Source organism: Macaca fascicularis, chromosome 2, assembly GCF_037993035.2.
Source record: "Macaca fascicularis isolate 582-1 chromosome 2, T2T-MFA8v1.1".
NCBI classification, from domain to species: Eukaryota; Metazoa; Chordata; class Mammalia; order Primates; family Cercopithecidae; genus Macaca; species Macaca fascicularis.
The window spans coordinates 33,704,533-33,732,216 of record NC_088376.1 but is presented as its reverse complement, the minus strand read 5'-3'; the positions used below and the strand labels follow the sequence as shown (position 1 = coordinate 33,732,216).

The following is a 27,684-nucleotide window of genomic DNA, read 5'->3' as shown; positions in this document are numbered from 1 at the left end:
TACAGGTGTGAGCCACCATGTCTGGTTTATACATTCATTTAAAATTACAGAACTGGGGAAGTATTTAACTTTTAAGAGGGAGAAAAATTGTATGGCTCTATTTTGACTTTATACTTTAGAAACCAGTGTTCAGGCAATAGACATTTTCCCTGTCAGCTTGATTGTAGTTATATGTTGCATCAGCATTTTAAATTTCATTTACTTTGGGGTTTTTGCATTTTGGGTTTTATGAACTGAGTTCTCAATCTATATTGCATGATATTTTTCATCTCTTTTCTAACAGAATTATACCTGCTATTTTTCAGGTTGTGTGATAGCTGAGCTTTTTACAGAAGGTGTACCATTATTTGATCTCTCTCAACTTTTGGCTTATAGAAATGGACATTTTTTCCCTGAACAAGTGCTAAATAAAATTGAAGATCGCAGTATCAGAGAATTGGTAACTATGCTACAAATATTTGCCATAAAGTTTTTAATAGGCTCTTGTTCCCACTTTTGCTTTAATCAGATTTCTGGAATGTTGTAAATTTGGAATAAAGCAGTAAAACACCATAGACGAATATAAACAGCCTTTTGTTACTACTTTGTTAGGGCAGAATGTACTGTTTTTTTCCCCTTTAGGCACAGAGCTCATTTGACTTAAAAAAAAATCTATTTATTATCTATTTTCCCACTATAATTTTCAGTGCGTGTTTTACAGATTTGGAAGGAGGTAAGGTGGTTTCTAGGGGTGGGAGAGGTTGTCCTGGATAGAGCTTGCTAGTAAGAAATGAAGAAGACAGACATTTAAAATGGAGGGAACAGGAAATGTCAACTTGAATATAATACAGCAATGCAGGGCCATTGCATATAGAAGCAAATAGCTTTGTATTAATATATGAAGCTGAGGGCAGCTCTGGAAAGGCAGCTACAGAAGCACAAATTAGTATAGCAGAATGGGCGTGAGGAGTCGTGTGGGGGGATCACCTAAGCCACATAGCTACATTACTGTTTGAGGGCATCTTTTCTAAGTCATTTGTAGGGTAACTAATATTGTGGTGATGACTCTGAGTCATGGAAAAGATTGTGGTGTATTTAGAATATTATTTAATTAGGTAGGGAGATATATAATACAGGGAGATCTATAATACATTTAAATTTCTCTTAAGTATGTCAAATATTAAAAACTAAGGTGCTTCAGAGGAAGCCAGTTTAGGCCATATTTATTGAACAGTACACTGGATTAGGAGTTGGTGTAATGTTCTGTCTTTGGGTATGGCACATAGTTGTTATGTTGCTTTGGTTAACTTCATGTCTTTGGGCGTACATTTTCTTAACTGCGAAAGAAGTGAATTTGTTTAATCTTTAGGGCCTAATCAAACTAAAAGCAATTCTGACTAGTTAACATTTTCTTTTAGTACATTTGATTCCCCCATGTTCACTACTAGGCTCTTATTTAAAATATAAACAAAGTTCAGATAACTCAATACATTTTGTGATATTTTATTTAAATAATGACTGATACCCTATGAGTGTCCAGGAAAGATTAAACTATGTTCTGTGCATTGAAAAATATTTATTTCCCTATGATACTAGAAAACATAGGATAAATTCAAATGAGGTGTACCATTTCTAGTGTTTGCAGAATTTAACATCTCTTTGACACTATTTGAAAACTTTAAGCCACTGAGTCCCCTATTGATTAGATTCTAGAGCTATACTTAACCCACAGATTCCTTTGCACTTGTGGCAATAAGGTTCTGAACCATAACTCAACCCTGGATATGTAAATGGATTTTAGGGGTTCTGTGATTCCTTCCAGAATTGTATGGGTTTTTTAATGCAGAAATTGTGTGTATACATTTTTCTCTGGAGAAAATCCATTGCTTTCCTCAGATCCTTCATGGTATCTCCTACTCAGAAAAGTTTATAAGAATCTTTGAGTTGTGGACAGCAATATATTAGTCCCTATTTTAAGAAATGGGGAATACTGAGCCATGGTATAACCTCCTGTTTATGTGTCAGGGCCATCTGTAATATATTTGTATATGATTTTTTGCTGCTTTCTAGGATGATGGAGTCACAATCACTTAGCAGTCAGGTTCTGAAAGATCCTTTACATCGTATGTAAATTGCCTTCCATCTGCTTTACTTTTCTATTCTCAAATCTATTTTAATTCCTTTTCTTTCCTTGGTGTAGGTAACTCAGATGATTCACCGTGAGCCAGATAAACGTTTAGAGGCAGAAGATTACTTAAAACAGCAGCGTGGCAACGCCTTTCCTGAAATATTTTACACTTTCCTTCAGCCCTACATGGCCCAGTTTGCCAAGGAAACGTTTCTTTCTGCAGATGAGCGTATTCTGGTTATACGGAAGGATTTGGGCAACATTATTCACAATCTCTGTGGACATGATCTGCCAGAAAAAGCCGAAGGAGAGCCTAAGGAAAATGGGCTGGTTATCTTGGTATCTGTTATAACATCCTGCCTACAGACCCTTAAATACTGTGATTCCAAATTAGCTGCTTTGGAACTTATTCTTCATTTGGCTCCAAGATTAAGTGTTGAAATTCTTTTGGATCGGATTACTCCATATCTTTTGCATTTCAGCAATGACTCTGTTCCCAGGGTGAGGGCCGAAGCCTTGAGGACGTTGACCAAAGTTCTTGCTCTCGTCAAAGAGGTTCCTCGTAATGATATCAATATTTATCCGGAATACATTCTGCCAGGCATAGCCCACTTAGCCCAAGATGATGCTACTATCGTTAGACTAGCCTATGCTGGTAAGAGTTTATTGTCCAAATATTAACCACTTAGATAATTTTTAAGTTAATGACTATAATACTGCTTGTTTTTCTGATTTGTTTGAGAATTCCAAGTATGAACTTTGCTCTTTGAACTGTTTGTGTACATTTTGATAATATTTCTAGATACTGTGTTCCTGGGAATCAATGTTTGTGTGTTCTCTCACTTTTGAAACGATCAGAATTATCAAGTGATGGAATTTTGTGATTTTCTTAGGAATATTACATTCAACTTGGAATAAGACTAATGTTACTAATGTTTACAAGTATGTGCTTCTGATCTAGTGTCTTCAGGCCTTTATGAAGTTTCTCTGATAAATATGGTTATTTGACTATCAGTTTTAGGATATAACAGTCTATTGCTGCTGAAAAAGATTAATTTTGCTGGATAATTTGATGTTGAAAGAACCTAGCATACTAACTTGCTGAAGTTTAAGGTGGTTTTTCCAGTTACTGTGCTGTTTAGGATGTACATCTTCTTTGTGATGAGGTGGGTGTGTTATACACACCTACCTGTTTTGCCTGTAATTCTCACTCAAAATCAGGTGATACAGATTCATATTTCTAGCTCCCCAAATTAATTCTGAGAGCTTATTTCTGCATGAGAAATTCCACTGAATATATATAATATCGCTGAGTATAAATAATTTATTTCTATAATATAATCTGAAAGAAATCAGGGATTCTGTTTTGAAGTCTTTGTAAATAGTACGTGTGTGGTGATGATATTGTCTTTTTTTTTTTTTAAACAAACATAGTTCATTCATTTTATGATTTGTTTGTCATTATTTTAATGAAACATGCGAAAAATGGTCTTTGGACTCTGGTCTTATCTCTAGGCACACCCAAAAAGTGATTGGTGATTGTTAGGTGTTTTTATGTTTCCTCATAGATATATTTTTATTTATGTATATCTTTGCCTATTTATTTATTTATGGTTTCTGTAACCATATAGGTATGAACTTCAGGCTCAGAAATCCGGGATTTCTCTAAGACACATAAAAGTTTATAATTTATAACAAAGCATAGTTGTAACTCACTTGGCAAATATAAATAATTGAACCAGATAAAATCAAATCAAATCAAAGTTTCTCAGTTTTAAAAACAAGCTCTATCTTCTTTACCAGAATTTTATGATCCTACTTTTTGGTGCAGTGTATCTTAATCTGTTCTCAATTGTGTTAAACAGGTCATGTTCTGATGAGGTGCCATATTAACATATTGACACTCAGTTGCTAATAGCTATCACATAAAAATAATAGCTACTGTTTATTGAAAAATCTGCTCTAGGTTGTTGCAAGGGTTAGCTGCAACAACCTTGAGCATTAGATGTTATATTACCTTCATATGACAGGTGAGGAAATTGGGGTTAGGAGAGACTAAATAACGTGACCCAAATGTATTTGGTCTATTTCTCAGTTCTCAGAGCTCCTGTTCTAGACCTTGGTTTTGAAGCAATCCTGCTTTTCTTTGGTCTTCTGGGTCTTTATGGTGAGAGTCCATGATAACCCAGGGTCAGTGCCAGCACCTTGCATTGTCATTTCTTCACGGCCCAGTATGTGATCACCCAGGCTGGAATGCAGTGGGGAGATCATGGCTCACTGCAGCCTTGACTTCCCAGGCTCAAGCCATCCTCCAAATACAGCCCTCCAAACACTATAGGAATGTGCCACCACGCCTGGCTAATTTGTGGTCTTTTAAAATAGAGCCAGTGTATTTGAATGTGTATGGTTAAATATAATTAAAATATGTGTCAGTAATTATAAAAGTTTAAAATCATTTATTTCTTTACAGTATTTTTTAAATATGATAGATGCTGGTACAGATTTGTGTAAAGTGAACTTCCAAGTGTGCTGTGGTTTATGGGGAAATAAGCATAGATCTACTCACACTTTAGAGGTACCCAGGAAAGTAAGAGACTTTTCCTAATAAAAATTTGCTCATTAAAGTGGGGATACTCATCTAGAATTTTTGGCATATTATCAGGATATGGCCCAGAGTTTTTCCATCTTTGGGGTGAGCAGGCGTTATAGGGTATTAACATCTTGCTTACTTAGAGGTAAATTTTTATTCTATTCAGAGCATTGTTGAACCTGGCAGGGGTGGGGAGTAGGACCCCAGGATGAAGGGAATAATTGTATTTGATTGACTCAAAGATCTCAACTGCCATAAGGTACATTTCGATTTCAGAGATGTTGGAAAGTAAGGAAAAAGTAAGGTTATTTTAAGTTTAAGGTAGTTAAACTATGTTCAGTGCTGTTCACTGCTAAGAAGGAAAAGAGTACAGTCTTTGACCGGTTATGGTCATATGTTAAGAAACACATATGTTAAGTGGGAGGCAAGGTAAGAGAAGAAAGTATAAGTGAAGAGCAGATACAATTGATAGTAAATGTGACAGCAGAAATTACAAGTAGTTATTTTGCAGCAGTGAGGAGTATCAGTCTTTGTAGGTCATCAGAAAGGGAAAGGAGAAGATATAGACAGCTGTAGTAATGTGGCAAACAGTCTGCCACTTTGGTTCACTAAGAACTTGAGTATCACTTGTAAAGCAGTCTAACAATGGTTTCTCTTTGAGGCAGTTGTGACTCTTCATTTGTGTGTGAAGAAACGGAGCCTCAGATTGCTTAAATGGCCAAGTTAGTAAGTGGCAAGGTTGAGATTTGAACCCAGGTCTGTCTGATTCCAAAGCTTAGCTTGATCTGTTATTTTAATGTGGATGTTTCTTTGTTAGTCTAATAAATATCTCTCACTTGTCAAGGATAGTGTTTGAAGGGTAAGTCCCTGCAGAGAATTAGGCTTTTTTTTTGTCCTCAGTAAATGGGGTATTAGATTGTTTTTGTATTATTATTTTTTAAAGCTGTGTTTCGTTAATAAGACTGGCAGTTTGGAGATAGTTATAGATTATGAACTGGGTTACTAAAATCTGATTAGGTTAAATGCTAAATTGAAACGTTCTGCTTTTCCCATAGGCTTATGATTATTTATGTATAAAGACAGGGAGGAAAAGTTACAAGCTTTACAGAGAGTTAAGACTGTAATTATAAATTTCTTCCTTTTTATTTTATAGAAAACATAGCTCTGCTGGCAGAAACAGCTTTGAGATTCCTGGAATTAGTACAGTTAAAAAATCTTAATATGGAAAATGACCCCAATAATGAAGAAATAGATGAAGTTACACATCCAAATGGAAATTATGACACAGGTTGTATAATTTTCTCTTCCAGATTTCCTGTTGTTTAGAATGAATTGCTGATGCTAACTTGTAAAACTATCATTTGTAGTTTTCATGTAAGGTGAAGGAATACCAGATATATATATATATATTAAATAGGAAGAGTCCCAGGTGTCTAATTATTCTCTCTATCCTCATATACTGGTACCTTACTCGAAAACAATCAGCTTGTCACCGTGAATGCTAAATTCAATTGTTTGTCAGCCAGAATTGATTTGTGTGAACAGTAAAGCCGGCTGAATTATGTAATTCTCATAAAAGAAGAAAAAATTAGAAACCTCATAGCTAAAGAAGCTAAACCTTTTCCCCTTATGTGAGTATATTCTGAGTATCCTCAATCATAAATTGTTTTTATTTCATACTGATTGTGATTTACATTTCAAAACCGTAAAGGAGCAGATGTGATGATGGTAAACTTATTGAAGTCAAAGTCCTTGTCTTAGGTTTCTTTGCATTATACAACTCTACAGATTTTTACTTAATGTTTGTTGAGTAAAAGATTTAGAAGTAAAGTAATAGGTGTAATTTTCTCCAAGATACTTCTAGCTCTGAAAAATTAGAGAAATCTAGTTTTTTAGAATTTTATGCTACAAACAGCTACAATTGCTGTTACTTGTTAGAATGGCACCATTTTTAGACAACATGTATTATCTAGAGTTGAATACAGTGGAATAATTTTGAAGTTTCAGGAGGATGTGTCAGGAAATCCTAGCCTTTTTTTGTGGAATTACTTGGAAAATAATATTTTCCTATAACCATGTAATTGGACCTATTTCGATAATAAAGTTAAATGTTAAAATTTTGGGGGAGGGAATCTAAAGTTTTTCTTAATGTGAGCATATAGTTTTGCATGTCAGACCAGTTAACTTTTTCCTTGACAGGAGTAGCTGGACCAAGAGTGGCCCCTGTCTTCTGTTTATTCAGATAATTGTTAAAGATTAGTTCTGTATAAGGCAATCAGGAGCCTGCCCTAAGCACTAGAGCATGGCGGTGAATCAGATAGAAATGATCCTTGCTCTTGAGCTTACATTTTAGTAAAAAGAAGACAGGCAACTAAGTAAATAAATAAGTGAGAAAAAGTGAGGGTGAGTAAGAGATAAGGACAGAGAAGATGACAGTGGCCAGATGAAGTAAAGCCTCGACAGAACTTGCAGTGCGTTTTCTGGCTTTCTAAAATAAACTGACCTTTAAAAACACTTTCTAAAAGGATTGCTCAGTACCGTCATATTATATCCTGATCCTATCCAGTATTTTCAAGTCCTTGATTAACTGGGATCTTACTGGGGCCATGTGATTTCCTTTCTGGTGCTTCTCTATAATTTTCCCCTTGAGCTCATAAATGAAACTATTTAATTAGTGAGATAGTAACTATGCTTGTGGCATCTGCTTGTTAGGATCTTCTTCACTTTATATTTCAGTTTCCTATCCTTCAGAGCTTTGAATAATGGAAAAAATTGGCGATTAAAGACTTAGGTGGCTTCTGTAATCAGTCTCTCTGATGAGTAAGAGAGAAGACTGGGACTATCTGTATGGGGGAAAATTGGCCTTTTCTTAACTATTTCTTTCTTTCTTTCTTTCTTTTTTTTTTTTTTTTAGAGCTCCAAGCCTTACATGAAATGGTCCAGCAGAAAGTTGTTACTTTGCTAAGTGATCCTGAAAATATTGTAAAACAAACCTTGATGGAAAATGGAATAACACGGCTGTGTGTATTCTTTGGACGTCAGAAAGCCAATGATGTTTTGTTGTCCCACATGATTACTTTCCTAAATGATAAGAATGATTGGCATCTACGTGGAGCATTTTTTGATAGTATAGTTGGTATGTTTTTTGCTTTTAAATTCATTTAAGATTTTTAATCATCCTCTCAAATACTTCCATGCAATCTGAAGGATAGATACTACCAAATTTCATTAATAATCAAATGAATTCCTAGTATTTCTGTCTTCATGCAGCTTTTGGATGATGTAAGTATTTTAGCTTGGTAAAATCAAGGGTTGGTAAATCAACCTGTGTTACATCCGTATGAAGGAATACCATGTGGTCGTTAAAAACTATATTTAGACAGAATAATGACCTGGAAAGTACCGTGAGGTATGTTAAAGTGACATAAGTAGGTTGTAAATCCTCTTAAAGTATGGTTGCTGTTGTGTAAAGGTAACAATAACAGGAATCATATATGTTTATAAACATGTTAATAAAAGTGAACACGCATCACCTTTAGAATCAGAAAATAACAGTTAAAATATAATCGTGGTTGAAAATCAATGTAGTTGGAAAGAATTAAGTTAAAGGCTTTGCTTTGTGTAACTGAAAATTTTTGAAAATTTAAGCAGCATTTTTTTTTTTTTTTTTGCTGTTCTTTCATTTTACCATTCTTGATTTTTAGATATATCTAAAATCAGACATCTTATGTTTTATATGCATGGCTTCTACTACATTTGGATTCAGAATTAGAAGTAAATGAAGTGGACAGTATTTTGCATGAGTTAAGTCATGTTTGATACAGGATTTAATATTTTTCTCTTTTAAATAATAACAGATCCCCTTTTCCCTGAATGTACTGATCTTTTCAGTTTAAGATTTGGCCAATTATGAAATATATGCTAAATTCATATTATTATGATTATCCAATACCCCCATTATATCATTTCTCACATGGTTGTAATAGTTTATCTGTTAACCCAAAAAGTTTAAAGACTATTCTGCACAATAGAAAGCTTGACTGGTATCCACACTTTCTTGTGAGGTAGCAGGAAGCTGTAAGACTTAAAGTTTTGGTTCCCAACAGTCTAGGAAAGGTTCGCTGTTTTGATTTTTGTTTTCTAAAAAAATAAAATGCAAGAAACCTATGTGGCAACAGGATTGATATTTCTACAAATACTCTCATATGTTTTGGAAGAAAGGGTACTTTCTACTTTGAAAAACTTTGAAATTCCCTGTTTTTCTTGCTTTGTTATTTTTGGAAATTACTGTACCTGTTTTTTTTCTTTTCAGACATCTTTTGTTTCTTATTTTTAGATTAATTTATAGATGCATCTCAGCCTTCCATCTAGGACTTCATCTAACTCAGTTTCTGAATACAGTATTATTCTTTGATTCTTACATCTTTTTGACTTCCTTGCTCTCTTCTTCTTCCTAATAATGCTATTTTTATTTCTTTCTCGGGAAAAGTTGTTTCTTACAACTTCCCCTATCTATTGGTCAATTCATGTGTTCTTTGAAATATATATTAGCTCTTTTTTAATTTAAAAATAAATTTTTTTAATTGTTGAAAGTAATACATGCTTATATTACTTTTGGAAATAAAACTTAGAAAAATTTGGAAAATATAGAAACCAAGAAGAAAATAAATGATGGTTAATCCTACAACCCATGCACAATCTCTGTTAAAGCTTTGATGTTTTTTTCCCATAGCACTTCCTTTTCTCTTTCCATCACATTTATCCCTTTCTGTCATATGCTGATGGTTAAGAGAAGGCTTCTGGAGCCTTCTAGAGCTAGACTTCTGGGTTCAAGTGTTCGCTTTGTCACTAGTGGTGGCTCTTGGAAAATCATTTAATTTTTTTGTGGCTTAGTTTACCTATCTGTAAAATGAAAATAAGAATAGTGCCTGTCTTACTGGTTGTTAGGGGATAGTTGAATTAATATATGTAGCAGTACCTGGCATAAGTGCTGTGTATATATTATATTACTTCCAAATTTTATTTTATTATTTCTTATACTTTTTTCTAATAACATACTTTAAGCATTTTTTCATATCATTAAAAATTTATTTGAAACCATAATTTAATAGGTCTAAACTATTCCATTATATAGTTTTGCAAAAATTTAACCCTTCTTTTGGATATTTAAATTATTTTCATTTTTTTCTGTCATATATAGATTATCTATATATTTGGTGTAAATATGTAACATATGTATGTAAGTAGTTGTTTCTGATTATTTTCTTAGGATAGCAGTGAACAATTTTAATTACTTTGTTAAAGAATGTGAATTTATTTTTAAAACTCATGACACATTTATAAGCTATTCAAAAAGATTATATCATTTTGCATTCCCATCTCCATTAAGTGCTGCACACCCATCCAGTGTGAAATAGGCTTTACTTAGTCCTTGCCTGTTGGAAGGGTAAAATGATAACTTGTTTTGATATATATATTTTAGCTTAACTATCAAGTTGAAAAACTTCCTCATGTTGATTATGTATTCATATTTCTAATTCTATGAATTTTAAAATTCATTATTTTGGCTTTTTTTCCTGATATTTATGCTTTTCTTGTTCTTTTTGAACTTTTACATACATGTTAAGAACATTAATTTTTAAAATTAAGTGCACATTTCTTAGTTCTTTAACTTGATTTTTAAATCTTTTTTGTAGACAGTTTTTCTGAAGTCAGTTTATTCGATCTTTTTGCTTTGTGATTTTTTTTTTTTACTTTTGTGTGTAAAGTCTTTTCCCATTCCAGAATTAGATTAATAATCTGTTGTGTGCTTGTCTTCTTTTCTTTTTCGTGCTTTATTTTTTATACTTAACTGTTTAATTGATCCTTATTTTTGGTCTGGGATGTGAGGTGAAATCTAAATTTTCTTTTTCTTCTCAGATATGTAACTGATTTTCCCAGCATAGTTTATTAAGCATTTTTTTGTTTTTTTCGTACTGGTTTGTGAAACTGTTTTATCATCTGTTGCATGCCTCTGTCTGTTAAGATCAGTTTTCTGGCTATCTAGTCTGTTCCATTGATTTTTCTATTCTTGTACTCATAGCCATATTCAATTTACATTATTATATATTTTTAATCACCTGTATTATCTGATAGGGTAAGTTTCAGATGTCATTATTCATTTTCAAAATATTTTTAGCTATTTTAGCTCATTGTACATTTCAGTATGTAAAGTTCCTAAATTTAATCCACTGGAATTTTAGATAGTATTTTTCCTTTTATTAAAGAAAACAATTATAACATTATTTTTTAATCATAAAGGAAATAGGCTTTTAGAAATTATTTAAAATTTAATCAAAATTTATAATGTGCGAAAAACAATAATTGATTTTCCAGAGGCAGCTACTCAGCTTTGTGCTTTTATTTTAGTGTTTTCAGGTGATTATTACCATATCTCTAAATAATATTTTTATATTACTATTTTTAGAATAACCAACTTTGGATTTTATCTCTTTGTTTTCTGTGCCAGATGAAGATTTAATTCACTCATATTCCTTGATCCTTCTTCTCTTCTGAGTTTTTGAGATGTTGACTACTGTTTTCAGTGCTTTAGTTTTTAGTTTGTTGTTTTAATAACTTGAAGTAATTAAATCTATTTTGTATTGCTCCACTTCTGATTTGCACTACAAGATTAGTGCCCCCTTTTTTTTCTCTTTACCTTTGTCTCTCTTTTTATTGTTTGGTTAGTTGAGAATTGAGAATTCTCAACAATTTTTTTGTCATAGTTAATAATACATTCTGTTCTATAATCACAATGAAGTCTGGTATAGACTGATTATGAAGCTTCAAAACAAAATACATGATTAGGAATGTGTAAATTTTATTGACTGTGGAGCCAAGTAGTATACTGTAATTATATTTGCTCCATCATAATCCCAGTTCAGTGACTGCCCCCTCACCATTTGAGTATGTTTATAGCAAGGCCAGTGGATTCTACTTTGCTCCCTCTTCTAGGTACTAAATACACTATTTTAATTTCATATTTGGACTGTGATTTTCTTGAGCAATTTTTTGTTTGTTCCAGAATTTTAGATTTCTTTGTTCTCTTTTTAGAAAGAAAAGTAATATATTGTCACCACAACCGTAATAGCTAGCTTCTTTCTTATTAATTTTATTTGTTACTTAGAATCTATTCCATTTTCTTTTCGATGACATTCTTGAAATTTATTAGCTGTTAATTCTAATAAGGGCTGACTGATTTCTAGGTCTTTGCTAGCTTTTTTTTGCCCTTGAATTCTTAGGTTGAAACTTTCCTAGAAAGGGTTGCATGGGGGGCAAACCTTTAATAGTCCTTATATGTCTTGAAATGACTTTTTTATTTAATTGATAGTTTGACTGAAAATAGAATTCTTTTCATAACTTTTAATGCCTTGCTTGCCTATGTCTTGTCTTCTAACCTCCATTGTTGCTGAAGATTATATAATTCCACTCTGATTCTTCCTTTTTATGAGACCTATATTTTCATTTCTATAAGTTCTTAGGATCTTAGCTTTTCTATGGTGTCTGAGAATTTCCTGATGATTTGCTTTGCTGTGGGTCTTTTTAACTTTATCATGCTGGGTAGGAAGTGCAATGTTCTTTCCTAGGTAATTGATCAGTATGTTTGACTTTTGCTTAATTTTATTACTTTACTTAATGATATATGTATTTTTAGGTATTGAATAATCACATAATATTGCTTTTCATTTCCAGGTGTTGCTGCCTATGTTGGCTGGCAAAGCTCCTCAATTCTCAAGCCCCTGCTGCAACAAGGTCTTAGTGATGCTGAGGAATTTGTCATTGTGAAAGCTCTTTATGCCCTTACTTGTATGTGCCAGTTAGGACTGCTACAAAAACCCCATGTTTACGAATTCGCCAGTGATATTGGTAAGTTTCTGTTTCTCAAAATTAGAACGAGATTGGAAAAACTTTATAAAATTTCTAGGTAATATAGAATAAGAATTGCAACTTTATTGTTCCTACTATTGATTGTGTGGGGTTCCTACCGTTGATTGTGTGGGTGTGCATGCATGTATGTATGTGTATATGTGCATGCTTATGTGTATGTGACAGACAGACAAGCTGACTCATTGGGCCCTCCAGGCTGGTTGGGAAGTACTGCTTTGTTTTCATCTGTTGTTAAGTCTGTGTTACCCTTGTCAAAAAGCAAGACTTTGGTGTTTTATTTTGTTTGTTTGTTTTGCGACAGAGTCTCACTCTGTCGCCCAGGCTGGAGTATAGTGGTGTGATCCTGGCTCACTGCAACCTCCACCTCCCAGGTTTAAGCCATTCTCCTGCCTCAGCCTCCTGAGTAGCTGGGATTACAGGTGCCTGCCACCATGCCCAGCTTATTTTTTTTGTATTTTTAGTAGAGACGGAGTTTCACCATGTTGGCCAGGCTGGTTTCAAACTCCTGACCTTGTGATCTGCCTGCCCCAGCCTCCCAAAGTGCTGGGATTACAGGCATGAGCCACCGTGCCTAGCCAAGACTTTGTTTTTAAAAAAAACCATGATATGGGTCAAGCCTTGACTGGTCTGAAAATGAAAATTATTTTTGGGCACTTGACCAGCAGTCAAGTTAAAAATTGGATGTGAAGGATCTGTCACTGCATTGATTACCAGTTAAGAATTCATAGACTTGAATAATATATTTGTTCTATTATGATTTCACATAATACATTGCTTCTGTGGCCTAATTAGTTATTTCCAAATAACTTTTGGACATTATTTTTGAAATTTAATATAGCTTATAATTAGCATTTTATTTATCTACAAAACAGATGCGCATCAATTTTAAAGCAAAAATTATCATGAAAATAGTTTTTTACCCCTGCACACAAAGTTTGCGGAGATTTTTCTGGACCTTGTTATTTCTAGTCTTTGATCCCAGGATGAATACATGGAGTGCTCATATATCTTTAGTGTCAAAATAAATTATGTTTATGTGCAGAATAAACCCAGTGTGGTACTACTTCTTCGATGGATAACTCTCTTAGAACTACAACTGAATTTGATATGAAAACTATGGGGGGGAAAAACAGTTTTCTGAGAAAAATCAAGTAAACAATCATTTGTTGGCATTTAAAACTTTAAAAGTAAACAATTTTAGTAACTTAGAAACACCTACTTATTTAAAACAAATGATAGACTATATGCATCTCTCTCATTCTGTTTTTAAACTATGTATATTCTGTTGTAGTGATTTTTTTCCCCTGCTTTATTGATGTATAATCAACAAATAAAGATAGTATATTATGTTCAACATGATATTTTGATATATGTATACTTTGTGAAGTAATTATGGTAATCAAGTTAATTGACATATCCATAGTTCTTTTTCTTTAGTGGTAAGAACATTTTAAGAGTTATATCCCAGGCCGGGCGCGGTGGCTCAAGCCTGTAATCCCAGCACTTTGGGAGGCCGAGACGGGCGGATCACTAGGTCAGGAGATCGAGACCATCCTGGCTAACACGGTGAAACCCCGTCTCTACTAAAAAATACAAAAAACTAGCCGGGTGAGGTGGCGGGCGCCTGTAGTCCCAGCTACTCAGGAGGCTGAGACAGGAGAATGGCCCGAACCCGGGAGGCGGAGCTTGCAGTGAGCTGAGATCCGGCCACTGCACTCCAGCCTGGGCGACAGAGCGAGACTCCGTCTTAAAAAAAAAAAAAAAAAAAAAAAAGTTATATCCCAGTGATTTTCGAGTATACATTTTTATTAATTATGATCACCATGCTGTACTTGCACATACACTGTACAGGAACTTATTCATCTTGTCTAACTGAACTTTTGTATCCTTTGACTAACACCTGCCCATTCTACCCTCCCTTCTACCCGAGCCCCTGGTAATCACCATACTACTTTCTACTTCTATGAGTTCAGCTTTTTTAGATAATATGTATTATTACTTCGATCATACAATATCTGTCTTTCTGTTTCTGGCTTATTCTACTTAGCATAATGTTCTCCAGTTTCATCTGTGTTGTTTCAAATAACAGGATATTTTTATTTTTTAGGACTGAGTAGTATTTTAGTTGTATATATACACCATTTTTTTTTTATTCATTCATCAATGGACACTTAAGTTGATTTCCTATCTCGACTCTTATGAATAATGCTGCAGTGAACATGGGAGTGCAGATATCCCTTCAACATACTAATTTCATTTCCTTTGGATATATACCCAAAAGTGGGATTGTAAGATCATAGATAGTTCCGTTTTTAATTTTTTTTTAAAGACACACGGTTTTGCTCTGTCACCCAGGCTGGAGTGCAGTGGTGTGATCACAGCTCACTGCAGCTTTGATCTCCCTGGCTCAAGCTCTCTTCCGGCCTCAGCCTCAAGTAGCTGGAACCACAAGCATGTGCCACCATGCCTGGCTAGTATTTATTTATTTAGAGACGGAGTTTCGCTCTTGTTGCTCTGTGCTGGCTGCCTGGACTTTGGGGAATGTTGACATGGGTTATGTGAAACTACCCTTCCTGCCCTCTTCTTTGGGGCTTTTCTCATTTTTGTGCTATACCCTGGTGCTGTAATCTCTCACCTGGATTCCTTTGTAATGGTGTTTTTATGCATTGATAGTTGTTAAAACAGATTTTTTTCTACAAGAGGATGAACACTGAAATGTCCTATTCAGCCATGTTGTTTTCACTGCCTAGTGACTCTTAAAGAGAATAGTGGTGGTGGTTTTGATGGTGATTGTGATTTCTTTGGTACTCCTTTTAAAAACTATACTCTTCCCATTTAGCTATTGTGAATATTTTCCCCCACACTTTTCTTCTGATAAGTTGAATGTGCTAGATAAAGAAAAGATTGATTGGGAGGCCGAGGCAGGCGAACTCCGACCTGAGGTCGGGAGTTCAAGACCTGCCTGATCAACATGGAGAAACCCCGTCTCTACTAAAAATACAAAATTAGCCAGGCTTGGCAGTGCATGTCTGTATTCCTTGCTACTCGGGAGGCTGGGGCGGGAGAGTTGCTTGAACCCAGGAGGTGGAGGTTGCGGTGAGCTGAGATTGTGCCGTTGCACTCCACCTGGGCAATAAGAGCGAAACTCTGTCTCAGAAAAAAAAAAAAGGGAAGAAAAGATTGAATAGGCTATTTCATAGGCAGTTCTTTAGATTCAGGCTTCTTGTTTTGAGTATTTGAGGTGCTTTGTATCAGGCACCTACTTTCTGATATAATAATGCTGTAGAACAGTCAACCACAGAATCTCAATAAATCCTTCAGTAAATTTTTCATCATGCACCCGTGGGTTGTATAGGTGGCCTGCTTCAGATTCTTCATCTCCAGGTTGTCTGTGATGACTGTGATTCATCTGTCTCATTCTGGGGCCCTCATTGTAGGGGCAGTGGCTACCCACATAATGTTCTCATGGTGATGGCAGAAGCACGAGAGGGCAAACCCAGCTATGTAGCACATTTCAAATTCCTGTTTGTCCTAATATTCATTGGCTAAAGCAAGTGATATAAACCAAAAGCAAGGGGGCAGAGAAGTATCCTTTGTATACTGCAGGTGTATACAAAGTGAATGAGTGTGGTTGTATAATACAGGAAAGTTAAGAATAAATAATACATTATAATACAGTTCCCAACTCCTGTCAAACCGTTATGGGTTTAGCTACTTTCTGGAGGTTTACCAATGTTTTTCCAATCCTCATTTTCCCTCTTATCACAGGGAAAATACTCACTGTCCCTTGTTGGATGGATCAGAGGCTGCAGGGTATTTATGAAATAGACAAAATCTTCTTCATTTATAATTAGAAGATTTAGAAATGCGAGACCTTGGGAGAGGGATGTTTCGAATGCATCTTTTCTCCTTCCCCTTTTAATATAAGTATTATTAGCCTATAATTGTATTCCTGTTTCTCTGTTAATGTGTATTTCTTATATACATTAAATAAATATCAGAGGATAAATAAATATCCTCTGAATGCTGATGTGTTTGCATCCTCAGAGCTAATACAATTTTTCTTGCCTTTAAAAGTTTGGATTTTATTCTAAATCAGGTTAGTCTAATGTCAATTAGTTGAAATCATTGATTTTATGTTTAGTACATAAAATCGTTAAAAGGTATGGAAAGACATTTAATTCTTTGGTTTAATGTCATATTTTAAACTTTTTAAGAATAGGTATCATGTTTTCAGCTTTTTTGTTTCCATTCATTAATGGCTTGTGAAAGTAACTGTGAGTTATGTGTTAGATTTGATCAAACCACTGCATTAAAAGAATATCAGATGGGCCAGATTGTTCCTTTCATCTTTATGCTGTAGCTTGGAGAAGTAACTTCTCCCCAATTTCTCTGCCCCTTGGGTACAAGTTGGGGAATAATAGTTAGCTATATGCTGTTGGGACTTGTTATGTTTGTAACAGTTTTTAATCCAGTGTTATAAATGAGTAGTGCCCACACAATTTTAGTTCTGACTAAAAAAATATAAATTTTAAGTCCTCAGCTATGAGGTAACTGTTTCTATTCTTTTGTGGTACTGCTGTGATATTTATGATAAGAGAATATTATAAACAGTGTGTCCACTTGATTGAGTTTATGCCTCAGGGTCATTGAGTATGTGAAGGCTCCTGATAGTAACATTGTGGCAAAATACTTTTGTCAGTTATGTTATAATGTAAAAATTTGTTTATCCCAATAGTTTGAAATAACTTATTTGATCCCTACCTTTTCTTTTCCTCTTTAGCCCCCTTCCTGTGTCATCCCAATTTATGGATACGTTATGGTGCCGTGGGATTTATCACAGTGGTAGCTCATCAAATAAGTACAGCCGATGTCTACTGTAAACTGATGCCTTATCTTGACCCATATATTACCCAACCAATAATACAGGTATACATGTTCCAAGTTGGAGTCAGTCTTTCCTCCAAACTGTGCCTCTTTAAAAAAAATGTGCAGAGAGCCCTATTTTTCTTAACATTTTTAAGTATTTAAATTGGGCTATAGCATTTTTATATTCTTTCAAGCTAATTAATATTAATGAACCAAGCACCTCTGAAGGTCAGAAAAGTGCAAAAGATTATTATGTTTTACATCATGTTGTATCTAATGTAGCGTACAGTAGTTCATATATTTTCTTTTGTGTAATATAAAGCATCTGTTAAAAATGAAATATAGTCTAGCAAAAATATATGTTGATGGAGCTCTGCTTTTTATTTTAAAAAGTATTACTGATTGCATCCAGTTATAATAAATTAGAAAAAGTCTTTTTCAAATTTAAGTTTTTCACCACTAACTGGTTGTTTTGATGTCTTTTCTTTTTTATTCTAACAACACCACAACCTCTGCCCCACCTCTAGCAGTACTTGGTGATAAACTTTGAGTCTTTGGTATGTACAGGGCAAATATTATTCACCTAGCTCTTCAGTGTTTATACCCTTCATCTTGCTAGACAGCAAACTATCAAGATAGGCATTTAAATGGAATGAAATGGTGAAGGATGATTCTAGCTGTTAAAACATCCTGAAAGTTCCTATTTTTACCAGAACTCCATTTCCCATTTGGAATTCACACACCTGTCTGGCTTTCTCCTACTTTTGTATTTCAATGTGCCTTCTCTTTGTTTGGAGAAAATGGCCTTGGATAAACTCTGGAAACTAGGAAGTTTTGGTTATACCCTCTTTTCTTCATAGATTCATTCATTTCTAGAGGTTATCATTCTTTATTTCATAGAGTTTGTAGGATTTTTTTTTATTTTTACCCCAAGAGCAACTTACATATACATGAAAGATGGATAACGCTATCAGAAAAAATGCCCTTTTAGAAAAGTTTATGCTTCCTTGAAAATTAGGCCTAGAGATATCATCTACTCCTTTTGAGTAGTTACTCTATTTAAAAGTTTGCTCATTGAACTTTTTCTTTTGTCACTGTTTTGTATTTTGAAAGGCCAGGATCAGAAGTTGAGAGGCTAATTATTCATTTGCTTCATGAATCTTATTTTTCTACAATTTGGATTAGAGAAAAGATACCTTTTTATGCTGCTTTCCACTGACTGACTTCACCAAGGAGTTAAATATACCTAAAGGAAGTCTTCTTGGTGCTTCTGCTAGAGTCACAGAAAAATAAGAAGATAACTTGGTTACTATCAGCAGGTTCATCCATTTTATTATATTTGCATTGACAAGGAATGTATTCCTTTTGGATAATTAAAGGAAGGATTTTATAAACACTATGGAGATAGCAATGGTTTTTAGAAGTGGTTGAATCTACCAGGAAAATGTGATGACTGAAGGAAGACCTATGGTTATTGAGCATCTTTTCTGGATCAGTACCTAGTGGTTGTCAGATCTGTGAACTGTACATACGTTTTGGATGTAGGATGTTGTCTGACATATTGGGATCTAGAAAAGGCTCTTTTTTTCTCTAGAATTTCCTGGATTGGATGATTAGTCTTCCAATGATAGATACAGATGTGTGGTGTAGTGCTAACAATGAAAAGTAAGAGATACCTTAGCTCTTTAAAGTTTACTAGTATTCTTTTTTCTTCTACACAATTAAAGATGTTGATATCTATTATTTTCTTAGAAAATAAATATGTTAACTTTTCGCAAGTTGTATTTATTGAATTTGAAAATAACTGTACATGTTATAATTTTAGCTGATCCTTTTTATTCTTCTAATATAGATTGAAAGGAAACTTGTTCTGCTCAGTGTTTTAAAGGAACCAGTAAGCCGTTCTATATTTGATTATGCTTTGAGGTCTAAAGATATTACTAGCTTGTTCAGACATCTTCACATGCGTCAGAAGAAACGAAATGGTTCTCTTCCCGACTGCCCTCCGCCAGAGGATCCTGCCATAGCTCAGCTTCTGAAGAAGCTGCTCTCACAGGTTGTATCACCCTTCCAAAGCCTTATATTTAAATGCGAATTTCATAAAAATATTGAAGTGTCCATTTAGCTTTTAAAAAATGTTTTTGATTGATTAGATTACATCCTAAAAAATGAGTGAGTAAATCTGGCAAACATTTTTTTTTTTTTTTTTTTGAGATGGAATCTCACGCTGTTGCCCAGGCTGGAGTGCAGTGGCGCGATCTCGGCTCACTGCAAGCTCCGCCTCCCGGGTTCCCGCCATTCTCCTGCCTCAGCCTCCTGAGTAGCTGGGACTACAGGCGCCCGCCACCGCGCCCGGCTAATTTTTTGTATTTTTAGTAGAGACGGGGTTTCACTGTGGTCTCGATCTCCTGACCTTGTGATCCGCCCGCCTCGGCCTCCCAAAGTGCTGGGATTACAGGCTTGAGCCACCGCGCCCGGCCTAAACATCTTATGCATTTGCTTTGAATCCTAAACAAAGATAATACTAAGATGATGATACAGTATCAGGTTAAGCTAAATAAGGAATCATGGGAGACCTGTTATGTTTCTTTTATAATTACTGGCTAAATAAATGAGGGAAAGGCAGTAGAAATAACCTTAGATTTAATTAGTATTCTTGATTCAGTTCTATGTTTTACCAAAAATATAATGAAATTTAACTGGAAGAAACATTGCAAAACGCAGATGAAGTATAGAAAAATCCTGGTTCATTTTGATCCAAATTTGTAATTAGTACTTGTAAATAGCTGAAATAACTTGTACTTAGAATGCATCTTAGGTATAGTAGACCAGCCATTTACTGGTATATCTTAAAAGCCTATGAATTTGAATCAATTAACAAAATCTTATTAGAACTAGGAAGTAATCTTACTACACTTGGCATTGGTAATGCCTCTTTAGAAACATGAATTGTATTCATGACAAAAAGGCCAAAAGCAATTGCAACAAAGGCCAGAATTGACAAATGGGATCTAATTAAACTAAAGAGATTCTGCACAGCAAAAGAAACCATCATCGGAGTGAACAGGCAGCCTACAGAATGGGAGAAAATTTTTGAAATCTACCCATCTGACAAAGATCTAATATCCAGAATTTACAAGGAACTTCAGTGTATTTACAAGAAAAAAATAACCCCATTGAAAAGTGGGCAAAGGATATGGACAGACACTTCTCAGAAAAAGACATTTCCACAGCCAACAAACGTATGAAAAATAGCTTAACAACATTGATGATCAGAGAAATGCAAATCAAAACCACAATGAGATACCATGTCACGTCGGTCAGAATGGCAGTTACTAAAAAGTCAGGAAGCGGGCCAGGCACTGTGACTCAGGCCTATAAACCCAGCACTTTGGGAGGCCAAGGTGGGTGGATCACCTGAGGTCAGGAGTTCCAGACCAGACTGGCCAACATGGTGAAACCCCATCTCTACTAAAAATACAAAAATTAGCCATACGTAGTGTTCTGTGCCTGTAATCCCAGCTACTCGGGAGGCTGAGGCAGGAGAATCACTTGAACCTGGGAAGTGGAGGTTGCAGTAAGCAGAGATCGCGCCACTGCACTCCAGCCGGGCGACAGAGTGAGACTCTGTCTCCAAAAAAAAAAAAAAAAAGTCGGGAAAAAATAGATCCTGGGGAGGCTGTGGAGAAATAGGAACACTTTTACACTGTCAGTGGGAGTATAAATTAGTTCAACCATTGTGGAAGACAGTATGGTGATTCCTCAAGGGTCTAGAACCAGAAATACCATTTGACCCAGCAATCCCGTTACTGGGCATATACCCAAAGGAATGTAAATCATTCTACTATAAAGACACATGCACGTGTATGTTTATTGCAGCACTATTTACAATAGCAAAGACATGGAACCAACCCAAATGCCCATCAATGATAGACTGGATAAAGAAAATGTGGTACATATACACCGTGAAACACTACACAGCCATAAAAAGGCATGAGAGCATGTCCTTTGCAGGGACATGGATTAAACTGGAAGCCATTACCCTCAGCAAACACAGAAACCGAAAACCAAACACTACATGTTCTCACTCATAAGTGGGAGTTGAACAATGAGAACACATGGACACAGAGAGGGAAACAACACAAACCAGGGCCTGTTGAGGGGTGGGGGGTGAGGGGAGGGAACTTAGAGGATGGGTCAGTAGGTGAAGCAAACCACCATAGCACACGTATACCTATGTAACAAACCTGCATGTTCTGTACATGTATCCCGTTTTGCTTTTTAAAGAAAAAACAAAAAATAAATATATGAAGTCTAGGCCAGGCATGTTGGCTCATGCCTGTAATCCCACCACTTTGGGAAGCCAAGAAAAAAAGAAATATTAAATCTAAATTTACATCTTGTTTCATGAGGGATATGTGGAACTTAGGGAAGCCAAGACAGGAATAAAAATGGTTAAAAATAAAGAATACAGTTGCTGAATATATGCTCTATGAGCCTAATGCAAATTTTAAAGACTTAGTTTGATGTGACTTGAATTCCTGAAGAGTTTTTTCTTTGGGTTTTCTTTTAACCTTGGCTTGTACATTAGATATGTTTTGTATTTTAGAAAGCAATTTGTGGAAAATTGGATTCTGAATCACATTTTTCTTTTTTTTTTTGGTTCTACAATTTAAAAAAAAGAATGAAAGATAAAGAAAGAAAGAATACCAGTCTTTCTTTTTACTTTCCTTTTATTCATTTTTTAATCATTGTTATTATACTTTAAGTTCTAGGGTACATGTGCACAACATGTAGGTTTGTTACATATGTATACATGTGCCATGTTGGTGTACTGCACCCATTAACTCGTCATTTACATTAGGTATATCTCCTAATGCTATCCCTCCCCCCTACCCCCTCCCCACAATAGGACCCAGTGTGTGATGCTCCCCTTCCTGTGTCCAAGTGATCTCATTGTTCAGTTCCCACCTATGAGTGAGAACATGTGGTATTTGGTTTTCTGTTCTTGCGATAGTTTGCTGAGAATGATGGTTTCCAGCTGCATCCATGTCCCTACAAAGGACACGAACTCATCCTTTTTTATGGCTGCATAGTATTCCATGGTGTATATGTGCCACATTTTCTTAATCCAGCCTGTCACTGATGGACATTTGGGTTGATTCCAAGTCTTTGCTGTTGTGAATAGTGCCACAATAAACATACGTGTGCATGTGTCTTTATAGCAGCATGACTTATAATCCTTTGGGTATTTCCCCAGTAATGGGATGGCTGGATCAAATGGTATTTCTGGTTCTAGATCCTTGAGGAATCGCCACAGTTTTCCACAATGGTTGAACTAGTTTACAGTCCCACCAACAGTGTGAAAGTGTTCCTATTTCTCCACATCCTCTCCAGCACCTGTTGTTTCCTGATTTTTTAATGTGAATCACATTTTTCTGATGTTTCTCCTGAGTAAGTAATCCTTATCAAAGAGATTTCAATGTGCAGTAAAAACCATCTGAATCTAAATGTTTCTTCAGGCTTGGCCATTGTGACTCTATTTCTCTCTCCCCTACCTATCCTATATATTAATTTAAAAACCTTCATTCTGGGCCTGGTGCGGTGGCTCACACCTGTAATCTCAGCACTTTGGGAGGCTGAGGTGGGGGCAGATCACGAGGTTGGGAGTTTGAGACCAGCCTGGTTGACATGGTAAAATGCTGTCTCTACTAAAAATCCCCAAAATTGGCTGGGTGTGGTGGTGTGCACCTGTGGCCCCAGCTACTTGGGCGGCTGAGGCAGGGAAATTGCTTGAACCTAGGAGGCAGAGGTTGCAATGAGCCAAGATCGTGCCATTGCACTCCTGCCTGGGTGACAGAGCAAAACTCCGTCTCAAGAAACAACAAAACAAACCTTCATCCTGACATTTTCTTTTCCTTATCAGTCATTAGTTTACCTCATGGGGCCACCCTAGCCCCTTATCTCTTCTTTTTACCTTGCTAAGGTGTCGGTTTTGACACTGGTAAAAGGAGGGAGTGGGAAGGAACAGTTTCCATAGCCGTTCTACTTCCTGCTTCCTACGGTTCTTCTAACTGCTTCTACCACTGCTGCTCCCTCAATGCCAGCCCGCATTACTGGGTGCCATGATAACAAATCACTAAAGCTCACTGACCCATATTCCTCTGAAATGTCAGTGCATGGTATCTTCATTGGTCTGTCAGTGATCCCCTCATTTGTCTGAGTGGAAAAAGAGGAACAAACAACCCCCCATTTTATGTTATCTCTGGTGCCAGTGGCTTTAGTGTCCTAAAGGTTAGGGGACAATCCTCTGTTCAAGAGATAAGCACTGCTAGTAGAAGGGAGAGCAGGCCAGAATCTCTGAAGTTCTTACCAGAAATAACAGCAGAACAACACCAGCTTCCGGTTTTTTGAAAGCCAACAACGACTTTACCACTGTAGTTTGTGATTTCCATATTTTTGATTATTCTTAAAACAAATTTGAGCAACAGATATTATTCCTGTTTTATAGATAAGGGAATGGAGACACAAGGAAGGTAGTTAACTTGCTTATGTTCAGATAGTGCAGTAAGTTTCAGAGTTGGCATTTGAATCTAAACCTACCTGATTCCAAAGCCTACACTCCTACACTATGCTGTGTTGCCTCTAAAGTAAAATAAATAGAGGACATGGAACTAAGACTCAGAAGCTTGCTTGGGTTTTATACAGACTTAGGAAGAAGCCCATGTGCAGTTTATCTCCTCCAGCCCCTTACAAGCCTTTTCTCTACCTTCACTTCTTTTTGGTCCCTGTGCTACCTGAGTTTCTTAGGATTATTAGCAGAGACTTAGATCCAGGGGAGGCTTTGGAGATAGGAATTGAGTCCTTGTTTCTTTCTTTCTTTCTTTCTTTTTTTTTATTGAGATGGAGTTTGTTGTTGCCCAGGCTAGAGTGCAATGACACGATCTCGGCTCACCACAACCTCCACCTCTCGGGTTCAAGCGATTTTCCTATCTGAGCCTCCCGAGTAGCTGGGATTACAGGCATGTGCCGCCAGGCCTGGCTACTTTTGTATTTTTAGTAGAGATGGGGTTTCTCCATGTTGGTCAGGCTGGTCGTGAACTCCCAACCTCAGGTGATCTGCCTGCCTTGGCCTCCCAAAGTGCTGGGATTACAGGCGTGAGTCCCCGCGCCCGCCGAGTCCTTGTTTCTAATATCAGGGCTACAGAGCGAAGGGCCATATTTTTAGTTTCTGCAAGCGGGCAATATGAACACTCCTACATAATTTTTTTTTAGCTTACAGTTCTTCAGTGCTCTTCTATACGGGACTGTACTTGAGACACATCATGGGTAAAGTAGGCCTTTCTAGACAAGCCTAGCATTGTTTCTATGGGAAAATATGTTAGTAGTTCCAGCTAATAGACTTAACATACACTTTTGGAACATTATCCATATGGGAGTTGGAATCTGTACTCCAGATTTTCAGTAGAACTTACATTAAGAGACGACTCTTGGAAGGACTGTTTTCGTTAGATCCATCTACAAGAGCTTCCTGTTTTATTTGTGTCCATTTAATCAGGTTCTAATAAATAATACAAAATGATTTCACTCCTTTAAAAAATGAGTTCCATTTTTAATGATTTTTATTTTTGTACTTTTTGACAGATTAGTATAAATACAGCTTTAAAATTCAAAAGCTATAAGAAGATACATAATGCAATGTTAAGTTTTTATCTAATCCCTGCCCTCCAGCCATGCAGTTTCTTTCTCTGTCGATTGTGAATTTTATGTTGGGTGTTGAATTGCTTTGCAGTGTTGGACTTGTTCTGCTGCACAGTTACTTGGAATCAGTTTCATCCTTTTAAGCTTTGCTTTTAAGCTTTGTTAAGATAGGTTTAGGATAGGTCCAGACCAACCCTTAGTTGGTCAGTTTAGTCCCACTGCTAAGGACTTTTCAGAACATGATGCTTTGTGTATAGTAAGAGGTCTTTCACTGTTCCCAGCCTTGTGTTGTTCTTTCTATGGCCTCAGGTAGTTTCCTTATGCATACATAGTTTAATATTCAGCCAAATACTTCAGGAGACCCTTCTGTAGCCCTCTGAAGCTCTCATTCTATGCAGATCCCTCTTCTTCATTTCTCTGCCCCACAGAGTTAGCTTTTGTAGCTTTCTTGAACTCTGATGTGTCCTTGAAATCAGCTCTGTTTTATTCTATGTTCCTTCTGGCAACTCTAGACAGTATTGCTGGGACAGTCATAGGACTCAGTTTTAAATATTTTAGGCATTGTAGCCCTGTCTGCCTGTTTTCCCATGCCTGAAATGTGTGTGTCTGTGTATGTGTGTGTGTGTGTGTGTGTGTGTGTGTGTTTTGTATGGTTTGAAGTTGTTTAAAGTGGAAAGGTAAAACTAGTCTGGTCCCTGTGATTTCATCATGGTCAGAAGCTGAAGTCTGTGGGCATGTTTATGGACTTACACTAATATTGCACTTTCTTAGTTACCATAACTTAGGCTTGATCTTTGGTGGGAAAAAACATCTCCCAGCTTTTTTTTTTTCCCTTTCTTTTTCAACATTTTCTTGGCTATCCTTGGTTCTTAACATTTTTTTGTTTTTCTTTTTCAAGAGTTTCTTGGCTATCCTTGATTCTTAACATTTTCTTACACATTTTCCATGTGATTTTTTTCATCAGCTTGTCACTTTATACAATAAAAATTTGTTGATATATTGATTGAGATTGCATTGAACCTGTAGAAGTCAGCTTGTCACTTTTGATTATTTTGAATGCTATTACAATTGGCAAATTAAAACATTATTTTGTTTGTAGCTGGTATATGGAAAAATTTTTATATTTCCTTTTATCCAGCAACCTCATAAAACTTATTAATTATAATAATTTGCTTGTACATTTTCTTTTGAACTTGTACATTCACAATTGTATCATGCATGAACAGTGACTATTTTATTCATTGTTTTTCCATCTGAGTATCTTTGTTTTCCTTGCCTTTTTTAAATGACTAGGATATTTAGTATAGTATTAAAGAGATTTGGTGTGAGCAGGCATCCTTGTTTTGCATATCAGAGGGAAAACTCAGATTGTACGATTCAGTGTGATTTTTGCTATCAGTTTTTTGTACAATCTTTTGAACAGATTAAGGAAATCCTCTTTCTGGCTTGTTAAGATGATTATTGGAAGAATGCTAAATTTTATCAAATGTCTTTTATCTGTTGAGATTATTATATGGTTTTTCTATTCTGTTAATGTGTTGAAATATGTTGGTTGATTTTTCATATTTTAAACTTACTTTATTCCCTGGATATTTGAAATAAACACAGCTTTGTCATATTGTATCTGTATATAAATGTAGTTTTAGAAAATAAATAAAATATAAATATATAAAATGTTTTTAGGTACACTGGATTTGGTTTGCTCCTACTTTAGTGGATATTTTTTCATTTGAGTTTATGAACAACCTTGTCCTGTAGTTTTCCTTTCTTGTAATGTTCTTGTCAATTTGTTTGTTTTTTCATGGTACAGTGCTAACATTTTTTTTTTTTTATTGAGATACAATTCACTACCATAAAATTCACTCTTGAAGTGTACAGCTTACTGCTTTTCAGTACATTCGCAAAGTTGTGCAACCATCACCACTGTTAAATTCCAGAACATTTTCATCACCCTGAAAAGAAACCCTGTATCCATTAGCAGTCGTTTTCTTTCCCTTAGCCCCTGGCAATCGCTAATCTACTTTCTGTCTCTATGGATTGCTTAATCTGGACATTTCATATTAATGGAATCATGCAATATGTGGCCTTCTGTGTCTGGCTTCTTTCACTGATCTTAATGTTTTTAAGGTCCCCCTATGTTGTAGCATATATCAGTACTTCATTACTATTTATAGCCCTTACTGTGGCCCTCCCTTTTGTGGACTAAAACATAGACTAACAAAAAGAGAGCTCTTACTTTAGCTATAAAGTAGCTATTGTCTATTTAAAGCGAATTTTAGGAGGAGACATGAAAATAAACCAAGTGTTGCAAGTTAACACTGGGATTTAGTCAAGAATATGTCTATTATTATTGTACTTTAATGCAATTTTATTTCATGTTTTTTGGCTTTGTGCCCTCCTAGGGTTGGTTTTATCATAGTCTGCTGAGAATTGTGAATATGACTGTAAACTCTAGTGGGATTCTAGATTGAGGCCTCAGGAGAACTGACAT

General features: G+C 35.7%; 1 protein-coding gene across 2 annotated transcripts in view; it reads left to right on the top strand.

Moving 5' to 3' along the window:
* Window positions 1-27,684, top strand: part of PIK3R4 (phosphoinositide-3-kinase regulatory subunit 4) — a 73,746-nt gene that overhangs the window by 13,048 nt on the left and 33,014 nt on the right. Inside the window, exons 3-9 of one of the 2 annotated variants that reach the window (XM_005545738.4) lie at window positions 306-439; window positions 2,180-2,762; window positions 5,851-5,985; window positions 7,612-7,833; window positions 12,429-12,602; window positions 17,407-17,552; window positions 19,345-19,548. In XM_005545738.4, the coding sequence (XP_005545795.2) occupies window positions 306-439; window positions 2,180-2,762; window positions 5,851-5,985; window positions 7,612-7,833; window positions 12,429-12,602; window positions 17,407-17,552; window positions 19,345-19,548 (1,598 nt within the window). Of the gene's footprint in view, window positions 1-305; window positions 440-2,179; window positions 2,763-5,850; window positions 5,986-7,611; window positions 7,834-12,428; window positions 12,603-17,406; window positions 17,553-18,605; window positions 18,783-19,344; window positions 19,549-27,684 lie in introns of those variants that run through there. The other variant, XM_074031021.1, reaches the window with a different exon arrangement.